Source organism: Centroberyx affinis, unplaced genomic scaffold, assembly GCF_046629955.1.
Source record: "Centroberyx affinis isolate AG114_WGS23_722 - 3 ecotype Tasmania unplaced genomic scaffold, CSIRO-AGI_Caff_v1 ptg002030l_1, whole genome shotgun sequence".
In the NCBI taxonomy this organism is placed as follows: domain Eukaryota; kingdom Metazoa; phylum Chordata; class Actinopteri; order Beryciformes; family Berycidae; genus Centroberyx; species Centroberyx affinis.
The window spans coordinates 614517-632030 of record NW_027280367.1 but is presented as its reverse complement, the minus strand read 5'-3'; the positions used below and the strand labels follow the sequence as shown (position 1 = coordinate 632030).

Here is a 17514-nt window from a genome sequence, read left to right as displayed (position 1 = left end):
AACAAATGATTTTATATTACACAAACGAATGATAAAATAACATAAATTATAGCATTACTAATAATTAGTAAACATTATTAATGATCATTTCATTGTTTGTTAACAGTAAAATAACTATTAACTAAAGTTTAATTAACTATCAATTTACCATTTATTAATGATGGTTATTATAAAGTGTTACCGAATAACTTTGATATAGTTTTATTAAACAATAAGCCACAAGAGTGATTTTAGAAGAGCTAAGAGGCGTTGGGCATGATGCCAAGCAGAGTAAGCCTTGTGTGGCTTATTGCTTTTATAAACCGGCGGTAACACACCACTGTAATAAAAAAGAATGCAAATGAAGACATATTTTTTTAATCAATCATTATTAAATATAATCATAATGAAATATTATTATTCTAACAACCAGTGTACTTCTTGTGCCAGCTTGGGAGCTGCTTTTGGGTTAGTGCATTATTTAAATTAACTGTTACGCGGTCACAGGTGTGTGTTTATCTGGAATCACACAACGGCTTCGATCATGACTCAGCCAATCAGAAGTGAGGATCAGAAATACCCGTTTCATAATGAAAGAAAATATCCACTGTGACAGATAAAGTGGCACGACAAGCGGAGCGCCAATAGTCTCTAAATGCCTCTCCAAACTTGCAATGTCCAATAGATTACTGTGATTGCTGTTCCATTTGTCTCCCTTTCTGTTTCGAAGGCTGTTCCCAAGTTCGATATCCAATCACCTTGGGATGACTGCATCTCCGCCCCCGCATACACAAACACACACACAAACACACACACACACACACACACACACACACACACAAAACAAACATACACCTGCCTTCCCCGGCCAGCCAGCTAGGCATGAGCGAGTTGCAACTAAAGAATACTCAAAAACCCATACAATCACCAATTTGTGGTTAGAGATCAAACCTCCAGCCACAAACCTCTGGTTTCAGCTAGACAGGTTAAATCTACCTTCAAGATGGCAGGAGAGAGACGGCAGTGATAGTCCATTATCGCTGCCAAAATGCTCCTCTCTCATACCCAGGCACAACTCATCTACAACCTGTGTCACAGTCACTGGGGCAAGTCCTGCAATACTAAAACTACAGTATCTGTACTGTGCAGTGCTGGCCAGTGTTTGAGGGAAAAGGCCAAAAGAGGGCATTGGACAAAGAACTTTAGGGATGAAAAGTTCTGCAAGAAAATGAGTAGAGATATTGTGAGATGATTATATCTTTCAAGAGTTCTGCAAACTGCAGTCATAAATAGCTAAACTTCTGAGATGAAGTAGGTTTAAAAAAAAAAAAATCAAAACCCTATAACAATTACAGATATGTTTTGAAACGCAATTCAAAATCAATTTTATAAAAATGGTAGAATTAAATAAATAATCAAATGTGATGAAATGTGTGTGAAGTAACTACAAAATGATCCGTTTTTACTGTCATACTGTGAGATTGACACAACTTGATTTGGTAAGCCAATGCTCAGCAAATGCTTTCAGGAGGACAAGAGTTTTTTTAGACACAGTCTGGTTCTGTAACAAAACAACCTAAAGAATCATCGAGGAACCACATTATTAAAAGGAGAACCCAAATTCAAACCAGAGTCCATAAAATCCTAACTCTAACACCTCACATTTAAATAACCGTATCTTGTAGCTTAGTTGTGAAACACGGATTAGTCTTGGGCCTAATTACTACAGAGATAATATTGGTGCCTCAGCCTGCAGTGCAGACAGACAGGGTTACTTCTGTCAAATGGCTGATTGGGTCCGAAGATAGAAGGAGCTGTGTGTTTCCCAAGGGGTTCTGGAGATGAGGCCGTATCATTAGATCACTGATCTGAATGACGCAATGCCCTACTACTATTGCCACAGAGAATACAGTAGAATGATGGACAGCTGATTGTCTCTCTCTACAGCTTCCTCCATCTCCCTGTCTCTGTCTAATGATCTCTCTCTCTCTCTCTCTATGGCCTCTCTGTCTCTTTTCACCTCTCTTTCTCTGTTAATAGAGCCCAAATTAGGCCCATTTCCCTGTATTGTTCAGATGAAGCGCTAAAAAACAAGTTGTTCTTCCTCCAGCAGTCGCAACTCATTAGCAGAAAGGAAGACAAAAATGGGCTGAGAAGAAAGGAGGGAAGAACAAGTCCATTTACCAAGTCCCAAAGTTCACACTCATGCGCACACACACACACGCTCAAACACCTTCTCAAACATTTGTAATCTTAGACAGACAGACAAAGGTGCACAATTTCTGAAAAAACATGCATCGCAGACACACACTTAATTTCTCAAGCACCCTGTACCACAAAAAAAAAATTCACACTGAATCAGTCTGAATAATTCTGTGGTTCATGTTGCTGACTAGACTGTATCAATCAAAAAGGAATCATCAGTGAATCACTGCTTGTTCATAAAGAGTTGGCTATAATATTCACATTGTTTCCCCATTATTAATTCAACAGTTGTGGGCAACCTTAGCAAGAACACTGCCACTACAAGCAGACAAAATGCTGTAATATAATATAATATAATATAATATAATATATAGCCTCAAGCAAACAAAGCAATGAAGAAGCCAGAAGTAATTTCTTCTTCGTGACATGATATTTGAAAATAATTTGTAGAAAAGAGGATTATGGGAGTTTTTCTGAAAATCGCAGCCAAGATGTGAAAATTCAATCTTAAATTTTCACGATAATACAACTTTTACTTCTTTTCATTATCTGGGTATCTCAGGTATCTGAATGACTGACTGAAAAGCTGAATGAGAACTGCACTCTACCTGTTGTTTGTGTTCCTGTGTGTGCGTGTCAACATGACATTTAATACGTTTCTACCTTTCTTCTCTGTGCCGAGGGAGTGCAGCAGCTTCTCCTGTTTGTCCAGGCGCTGCAGCAGGGCGGCCTGCTCCGAGTCGCGGCTCTGTCTCAGGGCCTTCAGCTGATCCCTGGTCTGCTGATGCTGCTTCCTCAGACGCCGCTCCCGTGTGCCGCGCTCCCGCACCTCCTCGCACAGCCAGCGGAGCTTCGTCTGGTTGGTTTAAAAAAAATAAATAAATACAAAAGACATAAACACAATGCATAATGTATTAGATAGGGATGGACTGGGATTTTCCAGCTTTCTGCATGGTTATTGGGAATTTGGGGCGATAAATTGGCATGCATGAATATTGAAAATCAGGGTTTATGATATTTTAAATAAACACCGTATGACCAAAACCTCAGCTCGCTTTTTAATGGTTTCATAATCGGCTTAGAATTGGGTGAATACGGTAAAAAAGTAAAAATCACTGGTTGCATTTTTTGTCCCACCTTTCCTAGTCCCAGCAAACACACCACCGTCCTCCTCACTGTGCCAGTGTAACTGGTCTGTTGTGACTGTGAGCTTGGTAGTTACTTTTGAAAAGCTAATGATTTTGTGTATTGCCAAAATCACAAATCAAACATGGCAGATTGTGGCCGATAATACCAGGATGTCATCCTGTGCAAAGTCCAAGAGGAAAATTTGCAATGAGTTTGGATATTTCATTGGCAAACATCAGACTGCTGCATTTACATTCAGCATTCCTATGCAGTGCACATTTCCATAGGGCATTCCACATTCTCAATTTTACTCAACACTCCATGGGGTTTGCAAGGTTGACACCTGATGTCATTCCTTCAATCAACTCAAATAAGCAAGTATCTGCAAGAAGCCACAGCTTTTTTTTCACAGCCTGGTAATATTAAGTTTCATACTGATATGGCTGTGTCCCCTCTCATATATTAACATCTCCCTATCACTTTACATGTGTGGTCACCCAGTGTGTGACTGGCCATCGACCTGTTAATGAAAGCTCTGTTGTGAATGGAAATGACACACTACAGTTATCAAGACAGGTGCTAAATGTACTAAAAATGTGGCAAAGGTTGTTTTTGTGAATCCAATGCACTTTTAAGGTGATTTGCCAACAGTACAAATTGCATTTAAAGTCACTAACATGGCTCATAGTGCTCAAGCTGTCTCGCAGGGATACGCAGCCTCCTGGAAGATGCACTTGAGGTGATGAATATGTAAATCAAGGCTTGCCCACCTTCACATTACGATACACAGATTCTGACTCTGACTTAAGCCCATTGCACGCTCCTGTCCTTACGCACCCAAAACTCTGTTATGGCTAGCACTCCCATCTGTTTTCTGATGTAGAAGAAGAAATCTGCATACTAATCGATGCCAAAGTCATCAAATAGGAAATTAAGTCACAAAAAATTGAAGCAATAACCAGTAAATGACCAGTAAAATTAACTAAATATTCTCAGTCCACTAAATCCTTCATGGAGTGCTTGGAATGCCCTTTTGCACAGATTGGTCTCCTCTCTCACCTTTTTCCTCCAACCCACACTAATTTCCGCTCATACAACAGCTTCATTTCACACACAAATCTGTTGAATTTTTAAGGGATCATCAACAGAGACGGCACTGCAGGGCACACGGAGCGTACCACGGAATCGTTTAAATGTGCTGATGGCCTGCATCAATGTTTAAATAAATTAAGAGTTTCTTTACAAAATGAGAAATCTGCCATTTGGAAAAAAAAAAAAAATACTCTTATACATACAAAATGATTGATAACACAAAATTAAAACAATTAAAAAGTATTTTTAAAAGGATATGGGTAACTTAACTTCTTAATTAACAAAATGATAACACTTTAACAGGCTGGATCCTCTTTATTTTAGTGGTAATGAATGATAAACGTCAGATAATTTCTTCCCCTATAGATATATAAAGTCTTTTTGAATAAAATGATATACTGCGGTAATATGGTACAATTTAGAAAATGTGCTTTCAAGTGACTAAAAAAGCCTGACCTTATCAAAATGTGGGTGTGTATGAAGCTGAGACAAGGTGCTGTAGAGGTATGAATGTAGTTACACAGGAACATCTCTATAGGGGTTGAAGCCTTTCGGGATTTAAGGTTAAACACTTCCCTTGCTCCTTTATGTGACTTGTTAACACTGATCAAACTGTCCGATATCATAAGAATACCATAAGTGAATCCTGTTTTCCCTCTAAAGCAAAAGCCTTTCATAAAATTCTCATCTTAACTCCTCTTCAAAGGGCTTTCTGCTCCAGCAGCGCGGAAGCAGCGAGCGGATGTTTCTGGTGAAATCTCAGCTTACATTTTTAAAGTGCCGAATCAATTCCATCATTATTTTGACAAAGCCATTTTGAGTTTCAGCTGAAGCCAGTCCCCGATGTTAAGCTCACTTCAGCAAAGAGCACAGACAGAATGAGTGTCATAATACTTTGGAGAAAATACAGTGGCCCAGACAGACGAAACAGTCGATGGAACGGCTCCTAGGGGATGAAAATTATGTTACTATGTTTCATACAACGGGCTGTTTCAGCCAAGCAAATTGATTGGTTAAATAGGCATTCCTACTGTGCTTTATGAGCCTGTAAAGCATACCTAGGTTTTGCTAAGATAAAAAGTGGTAACTAGGGAGCTAATTATCTTTCTTGCTAATTTCTGCTGTTTTATTCTTGTACACGCACAGTACTTTGAAAGCATTTCAGGTGGTAGATGTACACTACTGTGGTATATTGAAAGAGATTATAATTGCAAAGGAGAGGAGGATGAGGCAACACGTTAAACCAAAACTGCATCTCACAATTTAATCAATTAAAAACAGACTCCTACGAGGAGTGCAAGAGGCAAGTGTCACTGCCCTTGTGAGTATTATGAACAGGCATTCCCTTGAAAAGCACTGAACTTCACCGGTTCACACTGCAATGCTCAGCTGTGAAAGCGGTTTCTTCAACAATCTTTTTTTTCTCAGAGCACAGAAGGACACAGAAATCAAAGAGTAAATTTGCTGCAGTGAGGCAACAAAGCAGCAAAGTAACTGAACCAGTTGCTGAAAGATGAGTTTTACTCTGGTAAACATTGGTTTTAACATACCCACAAACAAAATGTGCGGTGGGAGTAAATATGTGCACAACTCCAATAATTATTTTGTGGTTGCAAGGACCAAATCATTGATTATTCTGTATTATTGCTGCCTTTCATTACTCTGCTATATACCTTAGGCATTAGGAATGAGCACAGTGTTCATGGTAATTCTTTATATTGAATTTAACATGCTTAATTTTGTGTTCTATTGAATAATTGATTATTCAGGAAAATTTAGAGTAAGGATGCCCACTGTTGCATATTAAGATCATACCTTCGTCTCAGCTAGCCAGCGGTGAGGGTCTTTCACTAATCCGGGTTTCTGGGAGATAGCCTGTTAAAACAGAACAGAGAAGACTGCAAAAAGTTCTAAAATAAGAGAGAGTACAAGAGTAAAAGATCTTGCAATTGTGTTTGTGAATGTCACTTGTCTACATAGACAAAAAGGTTTATGAAAAGACAGTTGAGGGTAGGAGTAATAGAAAGCAAAAAGCAAAAAATAAGATTAGAGATGAGGATGGACAAAGAACAGAAAAACAACAGCGATCTGTCAAACACTTAACTTTTGTGAAGAACTGTCCTACACTTTCCGCCAGCTTAAATTGGTGTGTGCGTGTTAAACATCCAATGACAGTAATGACATTACACACACTCGCGCACCCACAAACACCTACACACAGAGTTGTGTGTGTCATAAAAAATGAGCTCAGGGAGTGTGTGCCATCCTTCGTAGACAAGCCTGTCAGCATCAGCAACGCAAACTGACTGTCTGCCAACTCATAATGACTGCTGACACACACACACACACACACACACACACGCACACACACACACACACGCACACACGCACACACACACACACACACGCACACACAGGCACATGTGCGCATATAAACAGTCACATAAAAAAAGTCCAAAAACCCATGCAAAAACATATACATGGCATAAAAACATAGCACACACACACACACGTTCACACACATAAACACAGACCCATGAACAAACCCGACATAAAAATAGCCGATACACACGCACACACACACACACACACACACACACACTCTGCCTTTTAAGTACACCCTTGTGGCACGGTGTTTGTGTGCATGATCAACAGAAGTGGAAAGCACACGCAGTATGATTTTTTCGGGGCCCTTTCTGTCGCACGCCTTTGCAAACAATCCAGCGCTGTTACATAGTTACCGCACAGGTGTCAAGCAACTTTTTAACCTGTCACTCAAACTCAGATCCAAGTGAAGTGAATTTCCCAAGCTGTTGCAACGGCAGCTTAAACTCCAACAACGGAGCACCGCCGCGCAAAGGTCCCCGACTTTGGGAGTGTACAGCCGCATGGCAGAGTGTGCAACTGTGTGGGGGGATGCAACATGCTTCTATGCTTTTCTCTCTATCTCTCTCTCTCTCTCTCTCTTTCTCGAACCATCAAAGGCCGCTCTGCGCCTGTGGCAGACAAAAGGGAGGTGAAGCCATTGGAAAACTGAACAAGTAGGCAGGGACTTGAAAGCGCTGTCTGCGGGGTTGGAGTGAAAGCAGCATTTTCTCAGCAGCACTGCAGTGGAATGCAAGCATCTGCCACTGCTAATATAAGTGTGTGTGTGTGTTTTGTATGTCTCTTTCAGTGTGTGTCTGTGTGAGTTTGCATTCATAGCCACAATAGCTGTTTGTTGCACCTCCCACTGAGAAAATAGAAAAGAAGGGGAAGTTTAGACAGGGGCACAAAGTGGAGGTGACGCTAGACGAAGACGTAGCGAAGATTTCTTTTTTTAAAGATTATTTTTGTGGCATTTCTGTCTCATTAAACAGATCACAATGAAGAGAGACAGGAAAGATGGAGGAGAGGGAGGGGGGAACAACACGTGACTAATGTCCCAGGCCAGATTTAAAGCCAGAACGTTGCAATAATATGGTCTGCACCTTAGCCAGCTGAGCCACCAGGACGAACCCAGGAGAGAGGAAGATGTGGACAGGGAGTAAGGGGGGAGTAAGAGAAGAGGGAGAAGACTAGGAGCAGTAACAAAGGAGGTGCCCTGAACATGGGACCGGATATGTGGCCAAAAATAATGTGAGTTAAGAAAGCCAGTCAGAGAGAATCTGACATCGAAGTGTAAAATCCAAACCCTTGTAAGGAATATCAGCTGGCTAGTAGACTATTTTGCTACTATTAGGGTAATTTAATGGATTCAAAATCTTCTACAGCCACATTGGCAATTGATTTATCAACTGCCAACATGAATTCCCAATGTTCATCTTCCACGTGAAATGAGCACACTGGTCCCATGAAGTATTTTTTACTGTACAGTTCAAAGTGTTGCTACACTGTTTTACAACTCACTGCATTAGTGCTTCTAAGGAGAAGGAAATAAGGAAGTAAGGAGGGTATCATGAGGTAACTGAAACCTAATACACCCTTTAACTGTTAATGATTCCCCTCATTAGGCCAATCACTAGCTGAGTTTGACTTCTTTTCAACATGACAGATTACAGATGAGGGGAGGCGTTGGCTTGGATGTCTGGCTGCAGCGCTGCTGGACCAGATTGAGAAATCTATATGGGCAGATAAGAGCTGGCTGGGTTCATTAGCCTGGAGCAGTGGAGGAAAACTAGCTTTAAGCGTGTAGGGGGGGAGAGGGTGTGTGTCCTGTGTGTGTATTTGTGTGTACATGTGTAGGTGTTCTGAATAGGCAATACATGGAAAAGATAATGGTATATAGGAAAGCAAGTATGGAACATAGAGACTTTTGTGTACGTAAGGAGTGTTGCATTTTATGTATACTATCTACCACCTATGTGTGTGGTTATGTGTATGTACATGTAGGGTTGCAAAATTCCGGGAATTTTCAAAGTTGGAAACTTTCCATGGGAATTAACGGGAATTTATGGGAATTAACGGGAATTTATGGGAATAAACGGGAATAAACCAGGAATTTACAAAATTGAAGGTATGCTCTTAATAGGGAACTTAAATATAGTTGGGGAAAATATATTTTAGCATAATCCTGACTAAAACAACCAGATATCATGCAAGTACAGTTGAATATCTATGCTATTCCTCAATCACATGCACACATAGCACACTGCTTACTGCAGGGCTATTGAGACCACGCCCCCTACATGCACTGTGCATTCCTGTGCATTTTTATTAATTTTTGAATGGGTTGGGTCGGGGGGATGAGTAATATTTAACTCAACATTCATGTTTTTGTTCTTCAATGAAATAATTGATTGTTCAATAAAATATTTAACACTTGATAAAGTTCTACTTACAAATAAATCTGTTTTAATTGTATTATTTTGGATGGATGTCTGCTTATAACAAAACAAATATTTATGCTTGGATATGATACCTTTCCATTAAATTACCCTCAATTCCCAGTTAATTCCCATAAATTCCCATAAATTCCCATAAATTCCCATAATTCCCATGGAAAGTTTCCAATTTGGAATATTTCCAAAATTCCCCAGCTTAACTTCCCATGGAAATTAACCGGAAACTTTCTGGAAATTTACCGGAAATTTTCCACCCCTTTGCAACCCTATGTACATGCAGTGGCGTTATCACAATAATAGAATTTTGACAACAGTATCAATACTAGGATCATTGTTTCCCTAAAATGATGCCATGAAAAAAAGATTAGACAACAAAATTGCTTGGCATAACACTTGGAATAAGTGAACCTGCAATAGTTAAAATGCCATAATTATTCTAATAGTAAACTTTGTTTTAGATGTGTTTTCCCCAAAAAGCCAAAACTTTTGAGGAGAGGAACACTGAAATGACAAAAAAGTGTTTCCTTGTAGGACATATTTTGTCATCAAGCAACTTCCAAACAAGCAGCAAAACAGAATTCTTCAGACCGGAGCATAATTATCTTAAGACATCTGGAGCACGATTTTCAAGTGAAATGTATTGTAAACTAAATCTGCGAGTAAATAAATACGCCCGTAAAAGGATTTCATTCACGGGTGTGAGTTTTACACAAACTTATCACAATAATTTCTGATGTGAAACACCACAAAATAGCATACAATTTCTCATACCAGCGCACTTTTTCAGTACTAGTAATTCTGCCTGTCTGTACACGTACACAGTGACCTGCAACACACATACATTTTATACATGTAATGTCTCTGTAGTATGTGATATACTGACCTCTACTTGATCCATGCATACTTTCAAACATGCCTTCACCAATGTCATACTTACACTTAGATCAATGCATTTTCATTCAATACAAGTCTCCAGATGATGCCACCTTCATCGCAACACACGTATGTATGCATGTGTGTATGCTCTGATGACGGTGTATGCATGTGTGTGCTCTCCTGAAGGTTGTATAAACAGAAAGCAGCATCTTCTTATGGATTATGTTTCACCTTCAGCACTTTCACAAAGACCAGCTGGGTGAGCAGTGTATCTGACAGAATATACACTTTGTTCGTTAGAACTGCACACACAAGACCAGAGCAAGTGGACTAGTCAAAAGGCCTGCCTCTTGACAACAGACTATATATCCCTGCTGGCCTTGGATCAAATCTTCTCTCCTGATCCTTGTTTACTCTGGCTCCATCTCTCAGTCTCAATACAACTACTACTTTCTTTAAAAAACACACTACTAGTGCTGTGACACTACCTGCAGTTTTTCTTCACCGTCCCTGGCCAGGCTGCGGCAGGCCGTGTCTAGCTCCTCCCCCACAGTGGAAAGGACCGCCTCTTGCTCCGCCTCCATCCGCAGCACCCTCTCCTCCAGCAAAACAAGCTCCGCTTCTGAACCGCGTTTCCGCTCGTCACCTGCCCTGGCCTGAGGAAGTTGGAAGAGGGTTGAGTTGGGGGGGGTGGACACAAAATGACAGAATTATTTGTAGATGTGTGGAGTGAGTGTAACTTTTGTTTTGAGACCCAGGCTTGCTCCGGGGGCCCATTCAAAGATCAATTCCAGTAGGTGTTACAGTTTAAAGCTGCACTAGGCAACATTTTTATGTAAAATGACACCCGTTTTATCAGCCTAAATCTCAAATTGCGGCTGCAAAAGCTGAGCTATGGCCTGTCGATGCATTTTCATTGTATTAACGTGTTTCTTTCTTCTTGGTAGCAGGGTCTACCACAGCTAAATATCAAGAAAACACTGGCAGGTAGAACAAATGCAGATAGACAGAGAGACAACCTTGGCCAATAGAGCCATTCAGTTTCCTCTCACACAAACAGACGTGGTTACGTTTCCTCTCCTCCCCTGGCCTGCACCGTCAATAGTTTCAGGGTCTGCATCAGGACACAGTGAATCGATATGTCCGAGGCACAGGAACCAACTGATCAGTGTTGCCCAGGGACTGTGGATCATTACCCTGTCCCTAGGATAATAAACCACCCATGTTACATTAATAAGGGCCCCTTTTGCTCCATTCACCTGCCTTCAAATCAATACATGGATCCCCCAAAGAGCTTCTGCTACTTATCAGGGGCCTGTCGGTGAGGTGAATGGGGGCTCAATACTTCATGAGCTGTTGTAAAACACCTGAGGCCATATTGATAAAGGCCCTTTAAAAAATAGTGCTGATTTGGCACCACTTAACCTTTCGAGCCATACTGAAATTTGTATGATCACATGACATGACCTTACCAGAGATCCTAGATCAGTGCTGCCATTTGGAAGGAAGACAGACAGAGAAAGACAGAAAGACAGAGGGAGAGAAAGATGGAGAGAGAGAAAGACAGAGAGAGAGATAGCGAGAGAGAAAAACAGAGAGAAAGACAGTGAGAAAGGAAGGAAAGAAAGAAGGAAGGAAGGAAGGAAGGAAGGAAGGAAGGAAGGAAGGAAGGAAGGAAGGAAGGAAAGCGATGCCCTTTCAGGCCTAGAGTAGTGCAGGGTTTTGTTCCTTCCTATGACAGAAACACTGATCCAGCAATAGAAGATACTGTATTCGCGATTGGCTAAAAGGTTTGAAGAAATACCTTCCAAGCTGCTGGGAAGTGCAGCCAGGCCCCCAGCCACTGATATCAAACCAAGCCTCTTGACTAAAAATATATTGCCTGGTTATCTGTGCATAGCCAAATGTCAGCTTTTGCATTTCTCCTCATAAGCTATAAAAAGGTATTAAAGTTAGTATGTGAAGCCTGCACTGTAAGTGAAGTGTATGTTGCTAGTTCGACTGGAACTACAACTGCTGCTGATAGCACTATACGTCTGTATAATTTCTCTCATCATTCTTTTAAAAGCATTATCCTATGTATCTTATTTTCCGTTTGAAACAGCATTATTGTTCATGCGATTTGGTTTGTCACGATTAACTGGAATCGCCTTGTAAGTTTCGCACACATATTGTAAAACTTCTAATGATGGCAGGGGCGTTTTACTGCTCTGAAAATGGAGAGCAGTTGGTGCCTATTAGAGAGAGGCTATTATATCTGAGAGATTGCATTTATTGTAAGTTTCACATTATTTGATATTACAGTCGTTATGTTTGCAAAACATGGCAAAGGGAGGGCTTACTTTGTCATCCAGTTCCTGTTTGAGTAGCTGGTACTTCCTGCGGAGAAGTGCATGTGCCTCCTCTTTGGTGCTTAGCTGCTCTGCCAGTTTATCACACTCATCCTTCATCCTGTCCAACTTGATACGCAGCGCCCCACACAGCTCCTTGTCTGACGCTGCATCTGCCTAGTAGGAAGAGGATGGGTTTAAGGCCATGATACACAGGCAATAACTTGAGATAATAAAGATTTATTGCGCCAACAATTATGACAAATGGGGGTTTTTCAGCTTTTAACAATTAACTTCACTGACTTTATTATCCCCGTAGGGACATTTTTTTTGCGACGACTACAACACAGCACAGATCATCGTCAACACATACATATCGTATACATATACATATACTAACATGTCATAAACGTGTAGGTGTCAAGGGGTGAGGCACTCTATTCTAACCAGCTGGATGGAGCCACACAATGGACAAAAAAAAATCCTGCTGTGTATTTAAAATAGACTTAAGAGCTATGCTTATTAAGTAGTGCAGTAACTTGTGGTATAAATTTATGTTTTCACCTATTTTCTTTTAAGCTGGTAGTCGGAACTTGCAACCCAAATGTAGCAGCTCAAATTCTGTGAATAGTGGGTGTCTGGGGTCAGACAGGAGTCTGTCTGCTTTGCTGAGAGATCTGGATCAATAAATCTAATCCAGACCAGTCGACTGAGTCTTTTGCAATTTGTAGGCAGTGGTTCAATTCTACAATTTCTACTTTTTAAACCGGTTTGCCTGTTATCCCTGTGATTTTCTGGCACCAAAATACACCATGAGGGTGGTAGTGAGCAGTGCAAATCAATTTTAAAAGTTGCCATTTTATTGGAATAAGTGCTGCTCAGTGGATCATGCCAAATTTACCAGCGGATCCCAATAATATATAAAAGGTTTTAAGTCATATTCTGGGAGGTATGTATATTGCTGAGAAGCAAGGCAACAGTAACTGACAGAATTCATAATGGCGTCTGACATGACATTCTCACCCACACAGAGAAAGAGAGAGCATCATGTATAGGGCCAAGAAAATAAGTAAATGACGCTGAACTCATGGTCTCATGGCCTCATGACACAGACTAATGCACGTCTCAGTTCAACCCAAGTTTGCAACGGCAGATTCCGGCCTCAGACATTAGGATTCCATCTACAATCAGCATATATTATAATGCAAAACTGTAGATATGGTAAAACGGAACTAACAACAATGACTGTGGGGTGGGAGAGAGTCAGACGAACAGAAAATGGAAAAACATAACTGCTGGAAGTGGATGGGGAAGAGACAGAGAGAGACGGAAAATGCAAAATTGGAACTGGAGGGAAGGAGAGAGAGGGGGATTAAGACAGAGAGAGAGAGAGACGCAGGGAGAAGGAAGACAGAGTGGAGGGGAAATCAAGAGTGAGAGGACAAGGACAAGAAAAGAAGAATATTTTAAGCTAATTTTTTTTTGACAGTTGAATATATCAAAATAGCAATATAGGCTTTTGGCTATGCTATATGGATATTGGGTGGGCTTCTTAGGGACATCTGCAGCACCCGCAGGCTAGCTCTTAAAAACATTCCACCAAACGCCCTTGTCCTTACCGCACTCTGAAACGACACCATTACAATGAGCTATGTCAGATATTAATGTCATTCAGCACAGCTAATGGGCTAAACTCAACCATATCAGTGAGGACCATGCCCCTTAAGAAACAATGTACCCATGGGGGCTCATCATTGGAGATACGGGAGAGAAGGTGGGGGGGCGAGTAAGTCAAGTGGAGTCCCCTATCTCCACCACTGCCTTGATGAGACTTCTGGAGAGGATGGGGTCTGATATCAGAGTTTTTAAATATTCACGCTTGGAGCTTTGAAATGGCTGTGAGGAACCATGGGGCACCACACACCATTAAGAGCTCAGCTATCCCCGCTTCACCCCATACTCAAAGGACAAAGCCCCGGCCAATGAGGAAAATTACACTAAATGAGAATTTTGTCTGTGTCTCGCTGAGTCGGAAATATGCCAGATGTTTGCTGGCTGAGGCGTGTTACCCTGTGCTGAATTTGAAATATGTGCCAATGATACTCAAAATGTCAATTAGAGTGCGCGACGCTCTGTGATCCATGCCCTGGCGGAAAGAAAAAAAAATCTCTTGGGCTGACTTCTGACCTTGACATCTCTTAAGACTTTAGAAATTAGAGCAGGTGTCACACATAATACATAAATCATGAGTTAAACAGTGCTACTGTATTTAGGGCCTCAAGGTATGATTTGGCATTTTCCTGAAGGAGAAAGCATCCTCATAGGAGCACACGTATGAAGGGGCCCACCTTGACCTCCTTGATGTGTGCCTGCATTTCATCCCGCTCCTGCCGGCAGAGCCTGAGCGTCTCCTGCAGCTCGCGCTCCTTCTTGGCCCTGCCGCCCTCCACCATGGCCTTCATGTTGTCCAGCTCCTTCTGGTGCACCTCTCTCTCGAGCTGCAGCTGCTGCCCCAGCGAGGCCCTCTCCTCCTGAATCACGGTCAGCTTGACCTGTAGCTCCGAGGCGCCCCTCTGGAGCTCCTTCCTAGAGCTCTCCTCCTCGGCCAGCCGCTGGGCTAGCTGGACCCGGGCTGAGGTCAGCTCCTTCATGGCAGCCTGGAGCTCCGCCTGGGCCTCCTGGTCCCTCAGGGAGCGCCGGGCCTGGGTGTCGGCCCGCTCCTCCAGCCTTTGGTTCTCCTCCCTGAGCCGTGCCTGGAGGACGGCTTGACGTTGAGCCTCCTCCTCCAGGGCAGCCGAGGCCTCCCTCACCTAGGGGAGTGATGTTAGGATTTGATCACTCCAGTCCCTACTTTGGTTCTTCTTAACTGGGAGGCTCTTTGATGACCCTCTTGCTGATTTTTCTTTGCCAACAAAACCAAATCGCAACTTTACATCAGTCAGTGTCTGTGGTTGGACTACTCTCCATACAGTTCTAAACAAGCCAATGCGCTTGTAAACACAAAGCGAGCCTTTGAGACAAAGACATTCCATATCCCTACTTTGGCAATGACTTCAATGCTGGCTGGCTACTTTCCAAAAAATGGGCATAAAGATTGCATAAACACACTGTTTCCAGCCAGTCTCCACCTAATACATAAATTTGAAAGATGTTGTCTGTAATAACAGATCATCCATCTATACTGTATTTTCTGATTGCAAAGCATTTGATGCTGCACAAGGCGAAATACCTGCCTTGACATCACTGATGGAGGTGTGGCCAGAAGTGCAACACGGGTCAAAGTTTCAGCCCATATAGAGCAGTGCAACAACGATTTTCTGCCCCTAGAAGAGGATGCAGGACTTAATTCCAAAAACATTGAAATTAAGTACAGGATTAATGCTATTCACTGTATAGAAGCCATATAACCATGTTTACAGCTCAAAGTGCTGATTTGCTCTTTAATCAACCACAGTTGCAACAAACTAATAAATTCTCAAACTTCCTCGTTCATTCATTCATTGTCATCATCACATTGCACCCAAACAGCGTACTGCTTCATGGCACCGGGACAATACTCATGCAGGTTTTTGCATTCCCCTTTAGCGATATGACAGCAAAAACTGATCATTACACAGCCTATTGGTCCTATCAGCTGTTCTAAACTACTGATATCATATTATTGTTATCCCTGTTGATTTGGAGCAGTAATTGTATTTCTGGAGGTTCAACCCCAACCCTCACCTCCCGGACTTCCTGCTCCAGGGACAGGTGGCGCTGGCGGGTCTCAGACAGCTCCACATCTTTACGATGGAGCTCCTCCTCGCGCTGGGCCAAACGGCCGAGGATCTCGGTGAGCTCCCTGCGGACCGCCTCAGTCTGCTGACTCAGCATCTTCAGCTGGCCATGGGAGCTCTCCTTCTCCCTGGTTGCCTGGAGGGAGAAAGAGAGGGAGGGAGAGAGAGAGAGAGAGAGAGAGAGTGAGAGAGAGACAGAGACAGAGGCAGAGAGAAAGAGAGTGGAATAGGGAAGTGAAGAGTGACAAAGGAGGAGGAGGAGGAAGATGGTGTACAAAGACGAGCTCTCAGAATAGAATAATGATGAGAGTCAGAGAAAGAGAGACAGAAAGAAAGACAGAGAGGCCGAGGGAGAGAAACATATGCAGTACCAGCTCCTGCACTGATAGGAAAATGCTAGCACTCAGCTCCCTGATAAGGGACAATGGTCAGGTCTGTTCAAGGCAGATTGGTTCTAATACTCTGGCTTTGACTCGAATTTGCAAAGACTTTGCTGCAGCTCAGCGCCTAATCATTTAATTGAGCACTTAATTCTCCCTCCTAATTCATTAAGGGGGCAGAAATGATTTTGTAATTAATTCGGTTCACGTCGAGTGTGCCAGGTGGGAGTCTGTCCGTCTGTCTGTGAGGCGCAAGGCTGCTGACTGTGAGTTTGGAGGTGACTCGTTCACTTCAAATGGAATGGGACTCACTGTGAGGTGACTTTCAAGCTAATAATAATAGTCAGTCATTAATTATTCAACTAAGCACAACCACTATAATATACAGTGCCTTGCAAAGGTAGTCAGACCCCTTGACTTTTTGCAAAGCCTTCTATTCCATCAAAAATAAAAGAAAGATTTGCTCAACATTTCTTATCATTGGTTACTCAAATGTCATATTTAGCATGTATTTAGTGGTTATGAATAACGCTTTCCTATCAATCTTAGAAATTTGTCTTTCTTGCAATGCTGAGGCCAGGTTCCTTAATTGGCCCGTATGGGATATATGGTTCTTTTATGGATGACATTAGAATCCAGTTCTTTAGATTTAGAAGAAAATATAAATCATCCCTTTCCAATCGCTATAGTTGAAAATACACAAGGTGCAGTTTCAGTGTTTGTTTCCCAGTCCAAGTTTACTACAGAAGTGAATGGAGAAATTGGATAAGAAAAACTCAAGTATTCTGTATTTTCCCAGTGATGGGAGGGTGATGATTTATTCTCTCTGAAACTTCAAAAACTGGACTTGAATGTTATCCGTAAAGTAAATGAATGAAAGGAAAGGAAAACATTGTTTAGAACATCAGAACCGCTAAATACGTTC

General features: G+C 41.8%; 1 protein-coding gene across 1 annotated transcript in view; it reads right to left on the bottom strand.

Moving 5' to 3' along the window:
- The window catches only part of LOC139654062 (centrosomal protein of 128 kDa-like), a 39914-nt gene that overhangs the window by 8189 nt on the left and 14211 nt on the right, over positions 1–17514 (bottom strand). The window contains exons 14-19 of the mRNA XM_071531084.1: positions 16157–16345; positions 14782–15243; positions 12442–12610; positions 10592–10749; positions 6220–6279; positions 2848–3040 (exon numbers count right to left, since the gene is read on the bottom strand). Coding sequence (XP_071387185.1) covers positions 2848–3040; positions 6220–6279; positions 10592–10749; positions 12442–12610; positions 14782–15243; positions 16157–16345 — 1231 coding nt within the window. The remainder of the gene's footprint in view (positions 1–2847; positions 3041–6219; positions 6280–10591; positions 10750–12441; positions 12611–14781; positions 15244–16156; positions 16346–17514) is intronic.